The sequence below is a fragment of the Gambusia affinis genome, linkage group LG19 (assembly GCF_019740435.1).
Source record: "Gambusia affinis linkage group LG19, SWU_Gaff_1.0, whole genome shotgun sequence".
NCBI classification, from domain to species: Eukaryota; Metazoa; Chordata; class Actinopteri; order Cyprinodontiformes; family Poeciliidae; genus Gambusia; species Gambusia affinis.
Genome location: NC_057886.1, coordinates 7,289,755 through 7,304,296, shown reverse-complemented (window position 1 = coordinate 7,304,296; position 14,542 = coordinate 7,289,755). Strand labels below are relative to the sequence as shown.

Genomic DNA, 14,542 nt, shown 5'->3' with positions numbered 1-14,542 from the left:
CTCTAGTGTTAGTTCGGTGGCACCGTGCAGAAGCTTCAAGTACTGTGTTTATGATGCTGTAAAACTTTGATCAAACTGCTTTCATCTCGCAGTGTCACCGGGGACCTTAACGATGCTTAATTAGCTAAAAACATCTTCAGGATATTAAAGATGGCGATGGTACACAAACACCCCTGACAGGCACTTTCCACCGTGAGTAATAAAATAAAATCAGCTTCTTCTTTTTTTAAGACACTTTGAAATGAACAATTTGTTTATACCAGAAGATTCTGGTGTTAATAGGAGTTAGTTTAGCTTGAAGGGAAAGGAAAGTTCAGCAAGGCATTCTAACTCTGCGGCGTTCATGCATGGAATGTCTTCTCACTTTTTTTAATGGTGAAAAGATTTCAGATTTATTTATCAGAAGCTGCATTTCCGTTACGAACGTGCGCAAATTTTGTCGGTGTTCCCATAATACAAAAAAAAAAAAAGATAAAATAAAAATTTCTCAATTGCTAGATTTTCTTTAATTAAGAAACAAGTGAACGAGTTAAACAAAACAAAAAACAAGCCACGTCATCATCCTCTTAACACTTCCTGTCTTCTCCACTTTTAACAATAACGTTTGGTTATTGATCACATGACTCGTGTGACGCGGAAAAAAAAAATGTTTCCATAACATTTTTGCAAAATACGCTGAATTCAATACTCAAAAATCTTTTCATCAAAAAACGTGTTAATTTGCAAAATTATATGGTGAACGGAAATGCAGCTCCTGATGCATGTAGAACATTTAAAAACATTTCAAATTTCCGTTTACAACTTTGAACATTGCATCAACATGTAATGTAACACCACATATTTAATAATGGGGGGAAAAAAGAAGAGTTTAGGTTAGCAGTTCTCAAAAGTTGATCAAGACCATAATTCAGAAAGACAAACACAGCCACCTTGCAGGAATGTAAAATGCAACAACCTAGTCCGCGGCACCTTGCAAGTGGCAAGACATTATCAGTATTAGATTACATCATGCAGAAGAGACAAACAGCGCAACATCATTCACATCTGATCCATCTTCCCCCTCATTCTCCTGTTTTCCTCTAGCTTTCATCATCGACTCCAGACAGCCATCCGCTGCTTTAATATTCCCAACACTTTCTCCAACATTTTTTCACCGCCTCACCTTGACTCCGAGCTCTAAAGTTGTCACAGCCCTTAAATAATACCACTTCAAGCCTGGTGCACAAATGGAGGGATTCCAGCTGCCCCCGATTCAACTTCACGCTTCCCACACGGAGCTCTCAGCAGGCCGAGGACGGCTCAGACTCGGAACTCATTGGATTCAGTACAGGTTTTCAAGAAGGTAAGCACACAACGGTGTCTGGAGTGCTCAGACATTAAATGATTGCTGGATCACTATTTTCAGTCATTCAGAAAAAAGAAAAAAATATATACATATAGGCCTATCTTGCAAAATAGAATATGAATACATGAAGTTAAGATATTAACCTTGGCATTGTGGCTCGTTTACGCTAAACCTCGACTGACACCAAACCGAAAACACTTCTGAAACACTTGTTGGAAAACGAAGTGAGTGCTGAGGCAATGTGCGTCTCTTTTGACGACTGGAAAAAGCAAATTCACTGTTCTCTTAGTCTACTCTGCGCCACTGAGTGATTTGTTAAGCTAGTTAACTGCGGTCATAATTAGGGGAATAGGTTCAGACATTGAGAGCTGTTAGAAAATAATTCTTCGGCTCAGAGAAGTTTAGCTAACAGCCTGTTTATTCAGAGAGAATAAGCTAATAGCCTGTTTACTCAGAGAGAATAAGCTAATAGCCTGTTAGCTCAGAGAGAATAAGCTAATAGCCTGTTAGCTCAGAGAGAATAAGCTAATAGCCTGTTTGCTCAGAGAGAATAAGCTAATAGCCTGTTAGCTCAGAGAGAATAAGCTAACGGCCGGTTAGCTCAGAGAGAATGAGCTAATAACCTGTGTGCTAGAATTTCATGAGTTCTGGTTAGCCAACTGTGTTCAAAATGATCACTCTTCACATCTTGTTAGCTGTAGAGATCTTGAAAGTGGATAGGTGTAGCTGGCCGGTTTGGCATTTCAAACGCGGAACTTGAAAAATTCTCCAGTGAGTATTCTCATTGATGAGCAGGATGACAAGTTGGGGATACGCCACGTGATTTGGTTGGAAACATGTGACGACTTGACTTTAACAGCAGCTTCAAAGTTTTATCACCAGATCATATCTGAGGGAGTTTTCTTTTTTTGTTGCTTTTCATACAATATACAGTGGACTGCAGTTAGAAGCACACTGATCAGATCACGTAATAGCGACTTCATCCCCCTTTTGCTGCCAAAACAGTCGTCAAAACAGCTTGTTTTCTTCTCAGTGTGCATCTTTGTCATCTTTGACCCAGATGCTGGTTCAGCACTGTTTTTTCCCTTCCTATAACCACCAGAAGCCCAGAACGGCCTACAGGAGCTGGAGCTGCAGCTGCAGCTTTGCCGATGCGCCGACCCAGTCTAGCCATTTGGCCTTTGTCAGACTTGTTCAAAATGTAAACGCTGACCCAATATTTTTTATGCTGCTAACACACTGAGTTTGAGGACAAAAAAAATCCTTTATCCAAGACACTAACAGGTCAGTGTTGTTCATTTCATCTCTGTGGTTAAAATCTCACAAATGATAGACATATGTAATTTTACTAAAGTTTCTAGATAGTACTCATAAAATAATTTTAATTATTAGTTCTTTATGTACAAATATATTTTTTTAAAAGTAGAGAAAATGGCTTCTCTAGTTTATAATTAATGTTGTAAAATTTCTTTGACATTGGAGTTGGGGGAAAAAAAGTTTTAAAACCATTTAACCTTTTACTGATTTTCTCTATATTCTCATTTATGAGGCACAGGAAGAGCAGAATTACTGCATCAGATATTTTAATGAGCCTAAAAATTACAGTTAGCATTAGCAGGCCAACATTAACTCACTTCACTGGCTCCGACTATAATGCATTAAAACATATTTTATAGTCTTTTCTAAAGAATTACTATTGTAAATTCTGGATAATGTAAAAACAAAATTACAGTGAACATTCAAACTGACAATCAGATGAATTGAACATTTGAATCCAAAGTCAGGGGCTACATCTGTTGAAGCCCGCGTTAGACGAAAGTGCTCCAAATTCAGAGACTCCTCCGAGTCCCCCAGACGTTCATCCTCCTTCCTCCTGGATTTGAAGGACGTTGAATCCTTCGCACTTCCACTGACATCCATTGACTTCATTAATCTAATTAACGAATACGATTCAGATAGATTGTAAACAAACAAACAAACAAAAAAAACAGGAGCATTTCGAGTTACATTCTTGCTAGCTTGTGTTTGGCGCAGTCATGGTTGCTAGGCGACAGGGCTCACGCAGATGTAAGGGATAAATCGAAAGGCCAGGCTGTTCAATTTTCCCGGTTTATGTCCTTTAAAAGAATTCGGCCCCTGAATTTGAACACGCTTACAGTAAACAAGTAGACAGAAAAGCTAGCAGGCAGGTAAAGTATAGTTTTGTTTTTCTTGATCAAACTGTCAGGAGGGTTGCTGAGAATCTGAAATCATCTTCATCTTCCTGTTCTGACTTCAAACTAAGCAAACCCAAGCTGAAACATTTTCTCATACACAGTAACTAATGTTCCAGCTGCATTCATGTGTAAATAACGTGTGGTGTTGCAGCGCACTGTTTTTACCTTCAGAAATACCCCAGAGAAGTTGCTAAGATTATAACTCGCTTATGTCGCTTTGCTATTTATGGTTTTTCTGACATTCTGAATCAGCCTTAGTTGGCGAATTGAATCTTTTGCGATCCTCTCTCCACCGGTCACTGGGAGCTTTTGCTGTGTTTGCTGCAAGGCTCCCCGGGGTCTTTGGTGGCTCCGCCGTATACTTGCAACATGTTTTCGCTCCAGAGGACCACAACGCCCTGAGTTACTCTGCTGCATCGAGCCAGGCTGGCGACCTGGGCGGACGACAGGACCCGATCCCACAGGCCCACCTGGGACAGCTCTCCAACGAAGGCCTGGGTCGAATCGAAACCGCCTCCCAGGGAATCCTGGAGAGGAATTAGACCGCTGTTAGACAGTCGGATCACTTAAAGAGAGAAACGCTTTTGCTCTCAAGCACACACACACACACACACACACACGACTCAGTCTTTTTCCAGTCTTGCTGCCTTGGGCAACCCCTCGGCTCTGTGAAAGTTTAAGCAGGATTTGATAGAGCGGGGGATTACTTTTATCCTCTAAACATTATTTTCCTACAGTTTGTGGCTTATGAACAAAATTCACATATTAAACATCCAATATTATTGCAAATATTGTTTTTAGCTTTCTTAGCAACTTGGAAACCAGTAACAACTAAACCATTTCTTCTTTTGTCTGTCTTTAAATATGAGTAACTCACCTGCTCTTGCCCGAGGACTAGCTCTCCCCCAGGCCTGATGTGATGTCCCGGGGCCAGTCCGTGGCCCTCGCCCCTCAACTTTCCTCCCTGGTAGGCCTGCCATGCTCCACCTTTCTGGGTCCAGCTCACACAGACGTGCTGCCAGCTGCCTCGAGAGAGGTTCAGAGGCAGCTTCGCCACCTAAGCATGGCAACGTGTTGTTAGGACGACGCAGCGTGAGCGCCGATTGTTTAAAACCTGGGCGTGCCTTTACATCGCCACATAGAAGGGTGACAATAATTCAGCAGGACGCAAATAAGATGCAGCAGTGTGAGGAGATTTTCAGATGTAAATCAGTCATTTTGATCCTTTCACGCTAGGGGCGTTCTGCTGCTGCCTCGCCAAGCTATTCCCCGCAGGAATAGATTACCATAATGACTTCTACAAAATAAAAAAATATACACATATCACAGCACTGCTCTGCATCGCCGAACAATGCTTTCAAGGACTAAGCTTAATCTTCCATTAAATCACATGAAGAGTGTATCAGACGAACACTTCATTCGCTACTCTCTTATTGCTTTAATGCTAATCCAAAGCAGAAGGCCTTCTTTGGTATTCATTAGGACATTTAGAAGGAGGTCGTAACATTAACGGATCACTGATACACACTTCAAATCATAACAGGGATCAGAAATGAACTTTATTCAAGTACGCTTGTAAGATGAGGAATGAAAAGATGCTGCATCTTTAATTAGAGTGAGCAGAATAAAGAGGAAGAATCTAATCAAGCATGACATGCACTTTGAAAGATAAAAACAGTACTTTGGGTCTGATTAGGTTTGGAAGGAGAAATTAAAAGATCAGTCTTTTAGTGTTGTTGCTGCAAAGGGGAGATCAGCATTTGTGTGAATTTACGGTTTTGGTTGTTTTGTACAGCCGTAGATTTTTCTTTTGTGTTCAACATGCATCAGTTTGTTCTCACGTTTCACACTTGTTTTACCTGCTTTTACAGCTTGTGATGTAAAATCTATTTTTTAAATCATCTACTCGTATTATTGGGTGGAGAAATTTGGTGGCACAGCTTTCAGTAAACAACATAGGAGGTGATTGAGCATTCTGTTTATTTCATCAAGGATTGTAAATTTAATCAGTTAAATAGCCGATGGTATGGAAGCGTTTAGCAGCCAGAGCTGGAAAATATATTCGGGGGCGGTCGAGAAACTGTCTTGTTGTAATGAGATTTTTTTTTAAAAATCATTAAAATACATTTTCAGGAGAGTCAATGGATAAAAGAGAAGGCTAATGATAAATTAAATCAAACTAAACTTAAAGTTTTTTGTATTTTTGAAATTTTTTTTCTCAAATTTCAATGTTTTTGGGGGGTTTCTTTAAACAAATTTTATTGGAAGGTAAACTTGGCAAAACTTTCTGAATCAGTAGGTTTTCTCTGAAACTGTCGACCAACTTTTCATCACTGTTTTGTTAGGATCCTGGGTTGTTTTGGGGTTTGATTTATTGGTTCCAGTTTCATTATTATTCTGTTTCTCTCACTTTGATCAGATCAACCTTGTTTCTGTTAATCTCTTTCTTAGTGATTCTACTTTATTATGTTTAATTTTTGTCTCTAGTTATTCTTTGTAACTCTACTTTCATTATGTTCCTCATGCCTACTCATTCTTTATGTAAGGTAAGGTAATTTTATTTATATTGCACATTTCATCAACAAGGCAGTTCAAAGTAAATCTTTAGTGTTAGATTTACTTCCTTGTTTGCTCTCTCTCTCTCTCTCTCTCTCTCTCTCTCTCTCTCTCCCCTCACACCTGCAATCAGGTGTGGAGTGAATTGTTTCACATTCACTCTCCCAGTACTTAAACACTTCTTCTCCTGTCACTCTTTGCCTGTTCCTCCCATTAGATCCCGTTCACAGTCAGGCTTCTTGTGCTTTTGTTTGCTCCTGATGTTTTTTGTTCTCCCCTGGCTCCCTGTCCTCCCATGATTTATTGTAAATCTTTGTTCATTTTTTTTTCATCAACTCCACAAAAATGTCCTCGGCGGACACACAACATGACATGTTCACGCTTCCTGACTTCTGGGGTAAAGTCAGAACAAATGTAGAAAAAAAAAAAATGATTTTTTAGGTTTCAAAATCTCTTCCTAACGTCAAACCGTGACACTTTTCCTCGAGGTCGTCATTCCAGCCGATGCTGGCCTCAGTTAAATGTTGAGCTTTTTTGGCCCTGTGCGGGTTCCGTACCTTGTCGTCGATGAGCAGCTCAGCCGGAGCGCTCCGGTCTTGCAGGAGCACCAACTCGTTGGGTTGCTCGGCAACAGCGTAAGACAGGGGCGTCCCGATCCCTGCCGCGGCGGGCCGCAGCCACAGGCAGGCGGTGAAGGCCCGCAGCTTGGGGACGGCGTGTCTCATCAGGGCGAACATGTAGTTTGTCCGAGCCGGGAAGGACAACCTGAACCCCTCCGGGAATGAAAGCCCCGCGTCGCCTTTGGAAATACGGAACGAAGAAAGTGACATGCGAGTCAATTATTTTCCATGTATTTTAAAAAGCATCACAGGATAATTATGGGCTTTTTACTTTTGCACAAATTATATTTACGTAGCTTAGGTGTCATAAATCAGAAGAAGGAAATCTGGTTCTCATCGTTAACGACTTGTGTCACGGTGAAATGAATAAATCAGTCACGCTGCTCTCTCTGTTACCGTCTCCACCTCCAGATCAAATGGAGCGATTAAATATGCGCTCAGTTTGCTTCCCTCTCTGCCTCTCTCTCTCTCGCCCTCCTGCAGCTCACCTTCCTCCAGGCCTGAAAGGCGGTGCTGTAGTTTCCTGATGCCCTGGTCAATTTCCTGTCTGTGTTTCGCTGCCTCCAGCCTCAGGGCTTTCCTCTCCTTCTCCAGCAGCTCCACCTTCCTCTCCAGCTCCTCTTCCAGGTCCTCCACCCTCCAGGGCCTGTCGGGACCGGCGCCGTGGCCCGGAGAGGTTGACCTCTCTGGCTCGCCCTCCTCTGATGCGTCCGAGGACTTGCTGTCCGTGCGGTTGTGAGAAAACGGACCGATGTCTGTCTGCAGAGGAGGGAAGTAGAAACCGGATCAGAATTTGGGGCTTTGCCATCTCTGCAAGCACCAAAGGATTTATTCAAGAGGAGTTTATGTAATGCCGCTGCATTTGGCGTGGCTTGATGTATTGTTAGCTGGCTGCTGCGGTTAGGATTCTGTTTTTCTCTAAATTAAAACCTAAGGATAAAGAAGTGGTAGATTTATCCCAGTTTTCCAATACTCCACTATGTATCAGGGATAGGCTTTAAAAAAAAAAAAAAAAGGCAATCTGCAGTTTTGTAAGCAAGACTGCAGGTTGGGGGCTTCCCAGTCCCAAACACTGCTAAAACGAAAAGGTGCAGCAGCAGGAACTGGCATCTAGCTTAATACTGAACAGATTGAAAGGAGGTGGAGGTCACCGCTGTGCCTTTCTGTAAATGTTAAACCGTTGCTCTAAAACTTTCATGGTGTTTTCAATTGTTTATGCCGCATCCAGGAGCTTACCGCAGCTCAGCTTCTCTGAGAAACGCTGCAGAGGTGGAGGTTTTGGTTTTATACGCCGCAGAACCAAATTTTGCATTTTAGATCAAATCTAAACATAGATATTCTTTTCACTACATTGAGTAAAATATTTTTGCTCTTCGTAACCTTCACATTTTGCTCCACTGCAGCCACAATCCTCAGAGTGTTTGTTGGGATTTTCTGTGATAGATTAGCAAAATGTACAATAATGTAAGATTGAGAGAAATTTATGTTTTTCTTTTCTTTTCTTTTTTTTTTTTTTTTTTTGGACAAATAAACATCTTAAAATTGCATCTGTATATTTTTATTCAGCATGACAGAGAGTGGACCCCCAGCTATTCGTGGCTCAGAATCCACAGATTCACCAACGTTTTTCCTCCATACAACAATTTTTTATTTATTTATTTTTAAATCAATCAATCAATCAATCAAACTTTATTTGTATAGCACATTTCAGCAGCAAGGCATTTCAAAGTGCTTTACATCAAATCAAACACAAAAACACAATGAAACATAGAATCAACAATAAAAACACAACATCAAGTCAGATTCCGTCAAATTTGCAATTGATTACGTTTCGAATACAACTCTAAACAAGTGGGTTTTAGTTGAGATTTAAAGGAAGTCAATGTTTCAGCTGTTTTACAGTTTTCTGGAAGTTTGTTCCAGATTTTTGGTGCATAGATGCTAAATGCCGCTTCTCCTCGTTTGGTTCTGGTTCTGGGGATGCAAATGAAGCTTTGTTTGCTGAAAAATCTAAGCACAGAGCTATTTGACACACTAACTGGCTTGTTGGTGCAAAGCAGTCAACCCAGGATCACCATCTTACCTTCCTTGATGCTAAACGGCTGCACCCTCAAGAGTGGAGACAAGCAGATATTTGCGTCTATGGTGTTGCTAAGACATTTTCCACTGTGCTTATTAATGCATGCTAAGCGATATTTGGTGTTTGACTATCAAACTGGACATTTATCCTTTTTCAAAGGAGCGCTCTGAAGTATTAGCCGTTTTAGATTTTGACAGGCGACTGTGGTTTTGGAGGTTACTAGCGACTGCAAACACTGGGAGTCCATTGTATTTACAAATGGAAAAATTATTAGCGCGAGATGCTTTTTTTGCTCATTCGTCAGTATTATCACCGTTTTTCAATTGGATTTATGTTTTAATGCATGAATATGCTTTGATTTAGTCTCTTCCATTGTGTCTTCAGCGTCGCTCTCCCACCGAAAGCTGAACCTCCGCTGCCGTCTGGCGTCTCGTGCAGCAGATTTTCTTCTAGTGTAAACCTGCATTTAGCGCCACCCAACTTCCACTTAAAATTTCTGAAATTTCATGTTTACTTTAACAGAAAATGATGGCGCCCCACCATTGTTTGAATGCAGGCCAAAAAGAAAACGAAAAACCATATTCGATCGTGTCAGACCAGAGCAGCTGGTTGCTGGGTTCCCCTACGTGACATTCGGAAAGCTGCATCGAGTTATTTTTCAGAAGTGGTTTTCTTCCTATAAAGGTTGGGTTTGAGAAGAGTTGTGTTCTACCACCTGAGCTTTGGATCTGTGCAACTTTTCTAAAGTTTCCTTGTGTCTCTTGGCTGTTTTGATTAATCCTCTCCTCGTCCAGCCTGTCGCTTCAGATTAGTATCTGTCTCTGAGTAATTGTGCCATGCTGCTGGTTGATGAACTGAGCGTCACTCTGTTGAGCTGTTCACAGCAGCACTGCAGTAAAAGACTACATTTGGATTGATTTTTCTTTTAAGCGTGTTTACCAGAGGGTGTTAGCATTTGCAGAAGTAAACACTTTTCAATGGAAACCTTTAAATTCTCTTTCCTATCAGTACCAAATGCCAAATTCATAATATCACGACTTACCCCCCCAGTTATGTAGCTGCTTCTCTATTTGGAAACAGACGTAGAAGGCATGAAACTTTGCACTGCGTTTAACTTTTAAGACGTTTAACATTTTGGGCAATTCTTAGTGCTTAGTGAAAACGATTTTAAAAATGTACAATGCCAGTGTGGGGTGGTTTAACTGTAGCTCTGATCTTATTCTGGGCCAAAATCACCACATGCTGCATGAGTGCTTAACGGCGTTGAGGGTTGTTGGTGCATAATGGGGAAAATATGGAAAAGAAAAAAAAAAAAGACTGGACCAGTTTAATCTGAGCCAGTAGAAAACATCTCTTCATCCTACTCAAGTAGGTCAAGTAGCTCCTGTGTACAAAACGGCGGAAGAAAGAAAACGTGTTGATTAGGGAGGAAACTACCCAGTCGCACCTGTGAAAACCATCGATGAAGCACAAAAGGCTGCAGAATGAAAGGATTCCTTCTTCCCTGTAAAATGTCAGAACTTGGACATTACACGTCTGCGTGGAGAAACAGACGAAACAAAGGAAATGACCCACACAATCACGTCCTACATATAACAGCAGGAGGCGTATTGCACCGCGGGGACGCACGTCCACTCTGTTACTCCTAACAAATATAGGCATGCCATGAATTATGCATTGCATTTCTTTTTTTTCCCCAAAACGGAGCTATAAATCACTTTATCCTGGTCAAGTCAGAGCTCGTTTCATGTTGCTCTGCTGTATTTTCGCTCCTTTTTTCTTTTTCCTGCTCCCTCCTTCTGACTCCACATTTGTCTTTAGAACTGACATTTTATTCTCCTATGTTACCATGTTGCAAATGGCAACCTTTATAAAAACAAAATCCAATTAAAATACCCATTTTCACTGAGTGACATTCATAATTACATGATTATTACTGATCTGTGATGATTGGGCTTTGGAAGTAGCTCATAAATCCCTCCTGGTGTCAAATCATCTGTTTTTATCAAAAACTGAAGACATTTGATTTTATAAACGACTAAGTAAATCCAAAGTCCAGTTGCTTTGGTCATTCACTGCTTTTTCACTGCCTGCGTTTATAGCTATACAACAAATCAAGAAATCCACCCCGAGCAAAACTTGCAAATAAGATAATGTTCATCCATATAAGCAAAATCCAAAATAGGTTGAAAACTGGACAGATGTGTAGATTTAAGACATCTACTTGTGTCTAAGTAAGGTAGAAATGTGGTTTGAGCTGATCAAATACTATACGAACCGAGCCAGACCTTCAAAGATTTTGGCTAGGCTGATTTTGAACAGGAGGTACAAACTAAAAAAGTCCAGTTTGAATATATTTTTCTGGGTCAAATGTAGATGAGGACTGGCTGATCAAGATATTTAATTTGACATATTAAAACATCTTGGTTTATTTATTAAATGTTTTGTGTCATATTACTGAACTGATGCCGGATATGAATTCCAGGTAAGATTATGTTAAACAGCTGAAAACCACCTAGGTTATGGTTTTCAGCTGGGTTCCTCTGCCAATTTCTTCACGATTTCCTGTTTTTTCTTTTCCCCCTTCAGTCCGGGTTTTGGACGAAACAAGAAATCCCGGACAAGCCCGCAAGAAGTTCCCAGTAAGCAACATTTCTTTGAAAAGAGGTTGCTACATCTACATAAAGTGAACATGTGTTTAAGGCCTGGGCCTTTATAGAATATATATTTGCCTTTATGTCTAAAGTTATGTATAAAATTATTAGGGTTAATCAAATTAGCTAATCCAGTATGACATTACACATTTGCGCTAAAAATGCTCAACTTGGTTCTCAAAACTGAATTAAGATAAGGTCTGGCTTCCCTGAAAAAGCATAATAAAACTGGATGATTTAGAATAATTGCTGGGGCAAAACAGTAAATAAAATAAAACAGCTTGACTGATTGTCACTTTTTGAAGTGGAACAGTGACTCAGTCAACTTGATTTGAATTTACCCAAAAGTGAGACCAGATAAACTGGCATGCAACTATAGAAATAATTTGTCCTGAGTGATGATTGGCTAGTTGGAAAAAAGGCAGTCAATCAAAATTTTCTTGATTACACGTCATACCTTGGCACTAACAGGTCCCAGTGACAACACTCTTCAGCGTTTAAGTAGCTACTGAGATAAGAAGGCAGATATTTCAAGTGTCTGTCAGGTGTTAATACTTAATAAAGTCAGAGAAAGAAAGAAAACTTCTTGAAGTTTCTATGAAAGCTTGGTTTTTTATTTAGGCTGCTATTGACGTCAGCAGAGAACAGGAAGTTTAAGATGTTACAATAAAGCCGCTCTGTTGTATCCGTTGGATGAATCTAGTACTCTCTTTCTGCTAAGGGCAGTCTAACATGTCTTTTGTAGTGATATTTACCTGCAGATCTGTGTTATAACACCTGCACTCTCACACAGACAGTGTGACATTGCCTTTTCTTCCGGTATAAGTAAAATAAATGAAATAAGTAGATTCATATTTTAGCAATATGCAAATCAAAGATGCATTTAAATGTGTGATGCTGTAAAAACCGGGACGAGTTGACTGCAGTTGTCAAACATTTTGAAAAAGTTATTGTTTTTTATTAAACATTTTATAATCAGGGTAGTTAAATGTAGAAAGAAAGAAAGAAATATTGTTCTTTTTCTACAGTTTATGGTGGGAAATTAGAGTTTGCCAATATTGGTACTCTTTGTGAAACTGGTGCATCTATGTTGAAAAAGCAACAATCTATCAACTCTGAGATCTGAGAGCTTAGATGGCCTAAGTCTGACACACACAGGGCTTCTTCCTCCAGGCCTTTTCACAGATTAAACTGACTTTGGATGTTTTCTGCTAATTAGGATAAAGCTGTACTATCTGCACCTCTGACTTTAGAGTAGTAGAACTGACTTCATTCATTAGTTCAAGGATTTTCTTACCTCCAGTCTGTCTATGCGGTCTTTGAGTTGGGTGATCGCCTGTTCGAGCTCATCCACAGTTCCAACCGTGAGCAGATGGACCCCGTCGGGCGCAGAATCCGGGCTGTCCCGCACCATCATCCGCTCCAAGTGGATCTCCCCCTTGGCTCCCTTTTCGCCTCTCAGTGCGGCGGCGTCCCCGCGTCTGTCCGGGCTGCCGCTTCTTCCCCCGAGCCCCTTCTCGCACTCGGTCAGCTTCCCTGACAGCTCCGTGATGGTCCTCTGGTCGGTTAAAATCTGGTCCTTCTGCTGCAGGACCGTCTGCCGGAGCTCCTCCGCCGTGGTCCGGAGGTAGCCCCAGTCTTCCCCGGCGTACAGCGACGGGTCGTCCGCTTGCTGCTGAAACTTCCTGGGGTTGCATCCTCCGGCGAGGACCGGGGTGCAGATGAGTCGACTCACCGCGGGATCGTGTCCCGTGAGTCCGCTGACCCCGTCCGTCCCGCCAAGCCCGACGTTGAAGGTGGGCGCTTCGGATTCGGGCGTTTCAGAACCGTGGAGAGCTCCCAGTGACCCGGGCCGGACCACGGAGCCCCTCGCGGCAGCGGGAGTCTGCGCGACCCCGTCCGGATACAGCGAGTGGTTGTCGGCCGCGGGCTGCCGCTGCGCCGCGGCCGCCTTGGCGGACCCGGTGTGGACAGCCGCGATTATGCAGATAACCGCTCCGATGAAGGCCACCATCCCGGCGGCCAAGATGACTACGATGAACTTCAGGGTGGCGGCGGGGGCAATCAGTTTCCAGAAAAACACCGAAATGTTAACACTTTTTCTCTGTAGGAAAGCAGCGGCTCCAAATGCGGCAAAGAGTTGAATAATTAATCAGAACCTAAACCGAGTGAGAGGAAAACGACTCCTGACGCCTCTCTACAAAGAAAAACACAAAAAACAAGTGAGCAGAACACGAGTTTGTCAGCACAGTTAAGTGATCATGGAGTCGACACTAAACATCTCTTTTCGCTGGGACGCCGCGCAAACGCTTCCTCTCCTCCTGCAACGCGCATGTCCGCTGGTTCCGGCAGCATCCTGCCTATTAATACTGAGACCGAGTGAGGGGGCGAGAGATGGAGGAAAAACACAGCAGGACTGCCTCTGACAGAACACATCCTCTGATAATGGGTGCAAATCACTTTTCAGAGCATGTTTCACAGGCTGTGCTCGCTACCTGTCGGTGTCACAGGTAGTTCGGATGTGGAGAAAACAAAATGTGAAATGTTATATTCCATATTTTACTCATGTCTTTGCCTGTTTATGTATAAAAGACAGTTTATTCTGAAATGTTCTCTATGTCCAAGCCCTTAAAACCAAAACCAGAACCATGCAACTTGAGAATTTCTTGTCACAATTCAATATCCAACTCCAATTAATTCGACTGGGATTTTAATAGGCTGTACTGAAATAAATGAGTGGAAAATTAGACAAAAACAAAATAAGAAAGTAAGTCATGTCATGTCTGGTGTTTTTAGGTTTCTTTCTATTAACATTTTGACCATTTGGCCATTGTTGCTTACCAGGTCTTTCCATCTGCAGAAACAGTCCAAATGATGTATTTTTATTTTATTTTTTTAAAGTTATTTCAGCCATTGGTTAAAATAAGTAAAGTGAATCAATAAGTGAAGATGAAAATAAATTAGCTAAAACCATAAGAAGTAAAAATATCTAAACATAAATCAAAGTGTGGGTTTGAAACTGTAACAAAATTCAGACAAGAACGTTGAATCTAATTTAAAAAAAACAACAA

The 14,542-nt window shown here is 41.4% G+C and overlaps 1 protein-coding gene across 1 annotated transcript; it reads right to left on the bottom strand.

Annotated features, from left to right (window-relative positions):
- Positions 1-380: 380 nt before the first annotated feature.
- Positions 381-14,061, bottom strand: cbx6b (chromobox homolog 6b). Its single transcript, XM_044100744.1, has 5 exons — positions 12,769-14,061; positions 7,226-7,496; positions 6,675-6,916; positions 4,439-4,618; positions 381-4,088 (listed from the first exon to the last, which is right to left on the bottom strand). The coding sequence occupies exons 1-5, from the start codon at positions 13,483-13,485 to the stop codon at positions 3,858-3,860; spliced, it is 1,641 nt and encodes a 546-aa protein (XP_043956679.1). The 5' UTR covers positions 13,486-14,061; the 3' UTR covers positions 381-3,857.
- Positions 14,062-14,542: the final 481 nt, after the last annotated feature.

What these genes read in the sequence shown, in the direction of transcription:
- cbx6b (XM_044100744.1), bottom strand. Translation starts at nt 13,485, where the DNA reads ATGGTGGCCTTCATCGGAGCGGTTATCTGCATAATCGCGGCTGTCCAC. An exon ending in ACCGCATAGACAGACTGGAG is followed by an intron (nt 7,497 to 12,768) that starts GTAAGAAAATCC and finishes CCTCCTCTGCAG; the next exon opens with ACAGACATCGGTCCGTTTTC. An exon ending in CCTTTCAGGCCTGGAGGAAG is followed by an intron (nt 6,917 to 7,225) that starts GTGAGCTGCAGG and finishes GTATTTCCAAAG; the next exon opens with GCGACGCGGGGCTTTCATTC.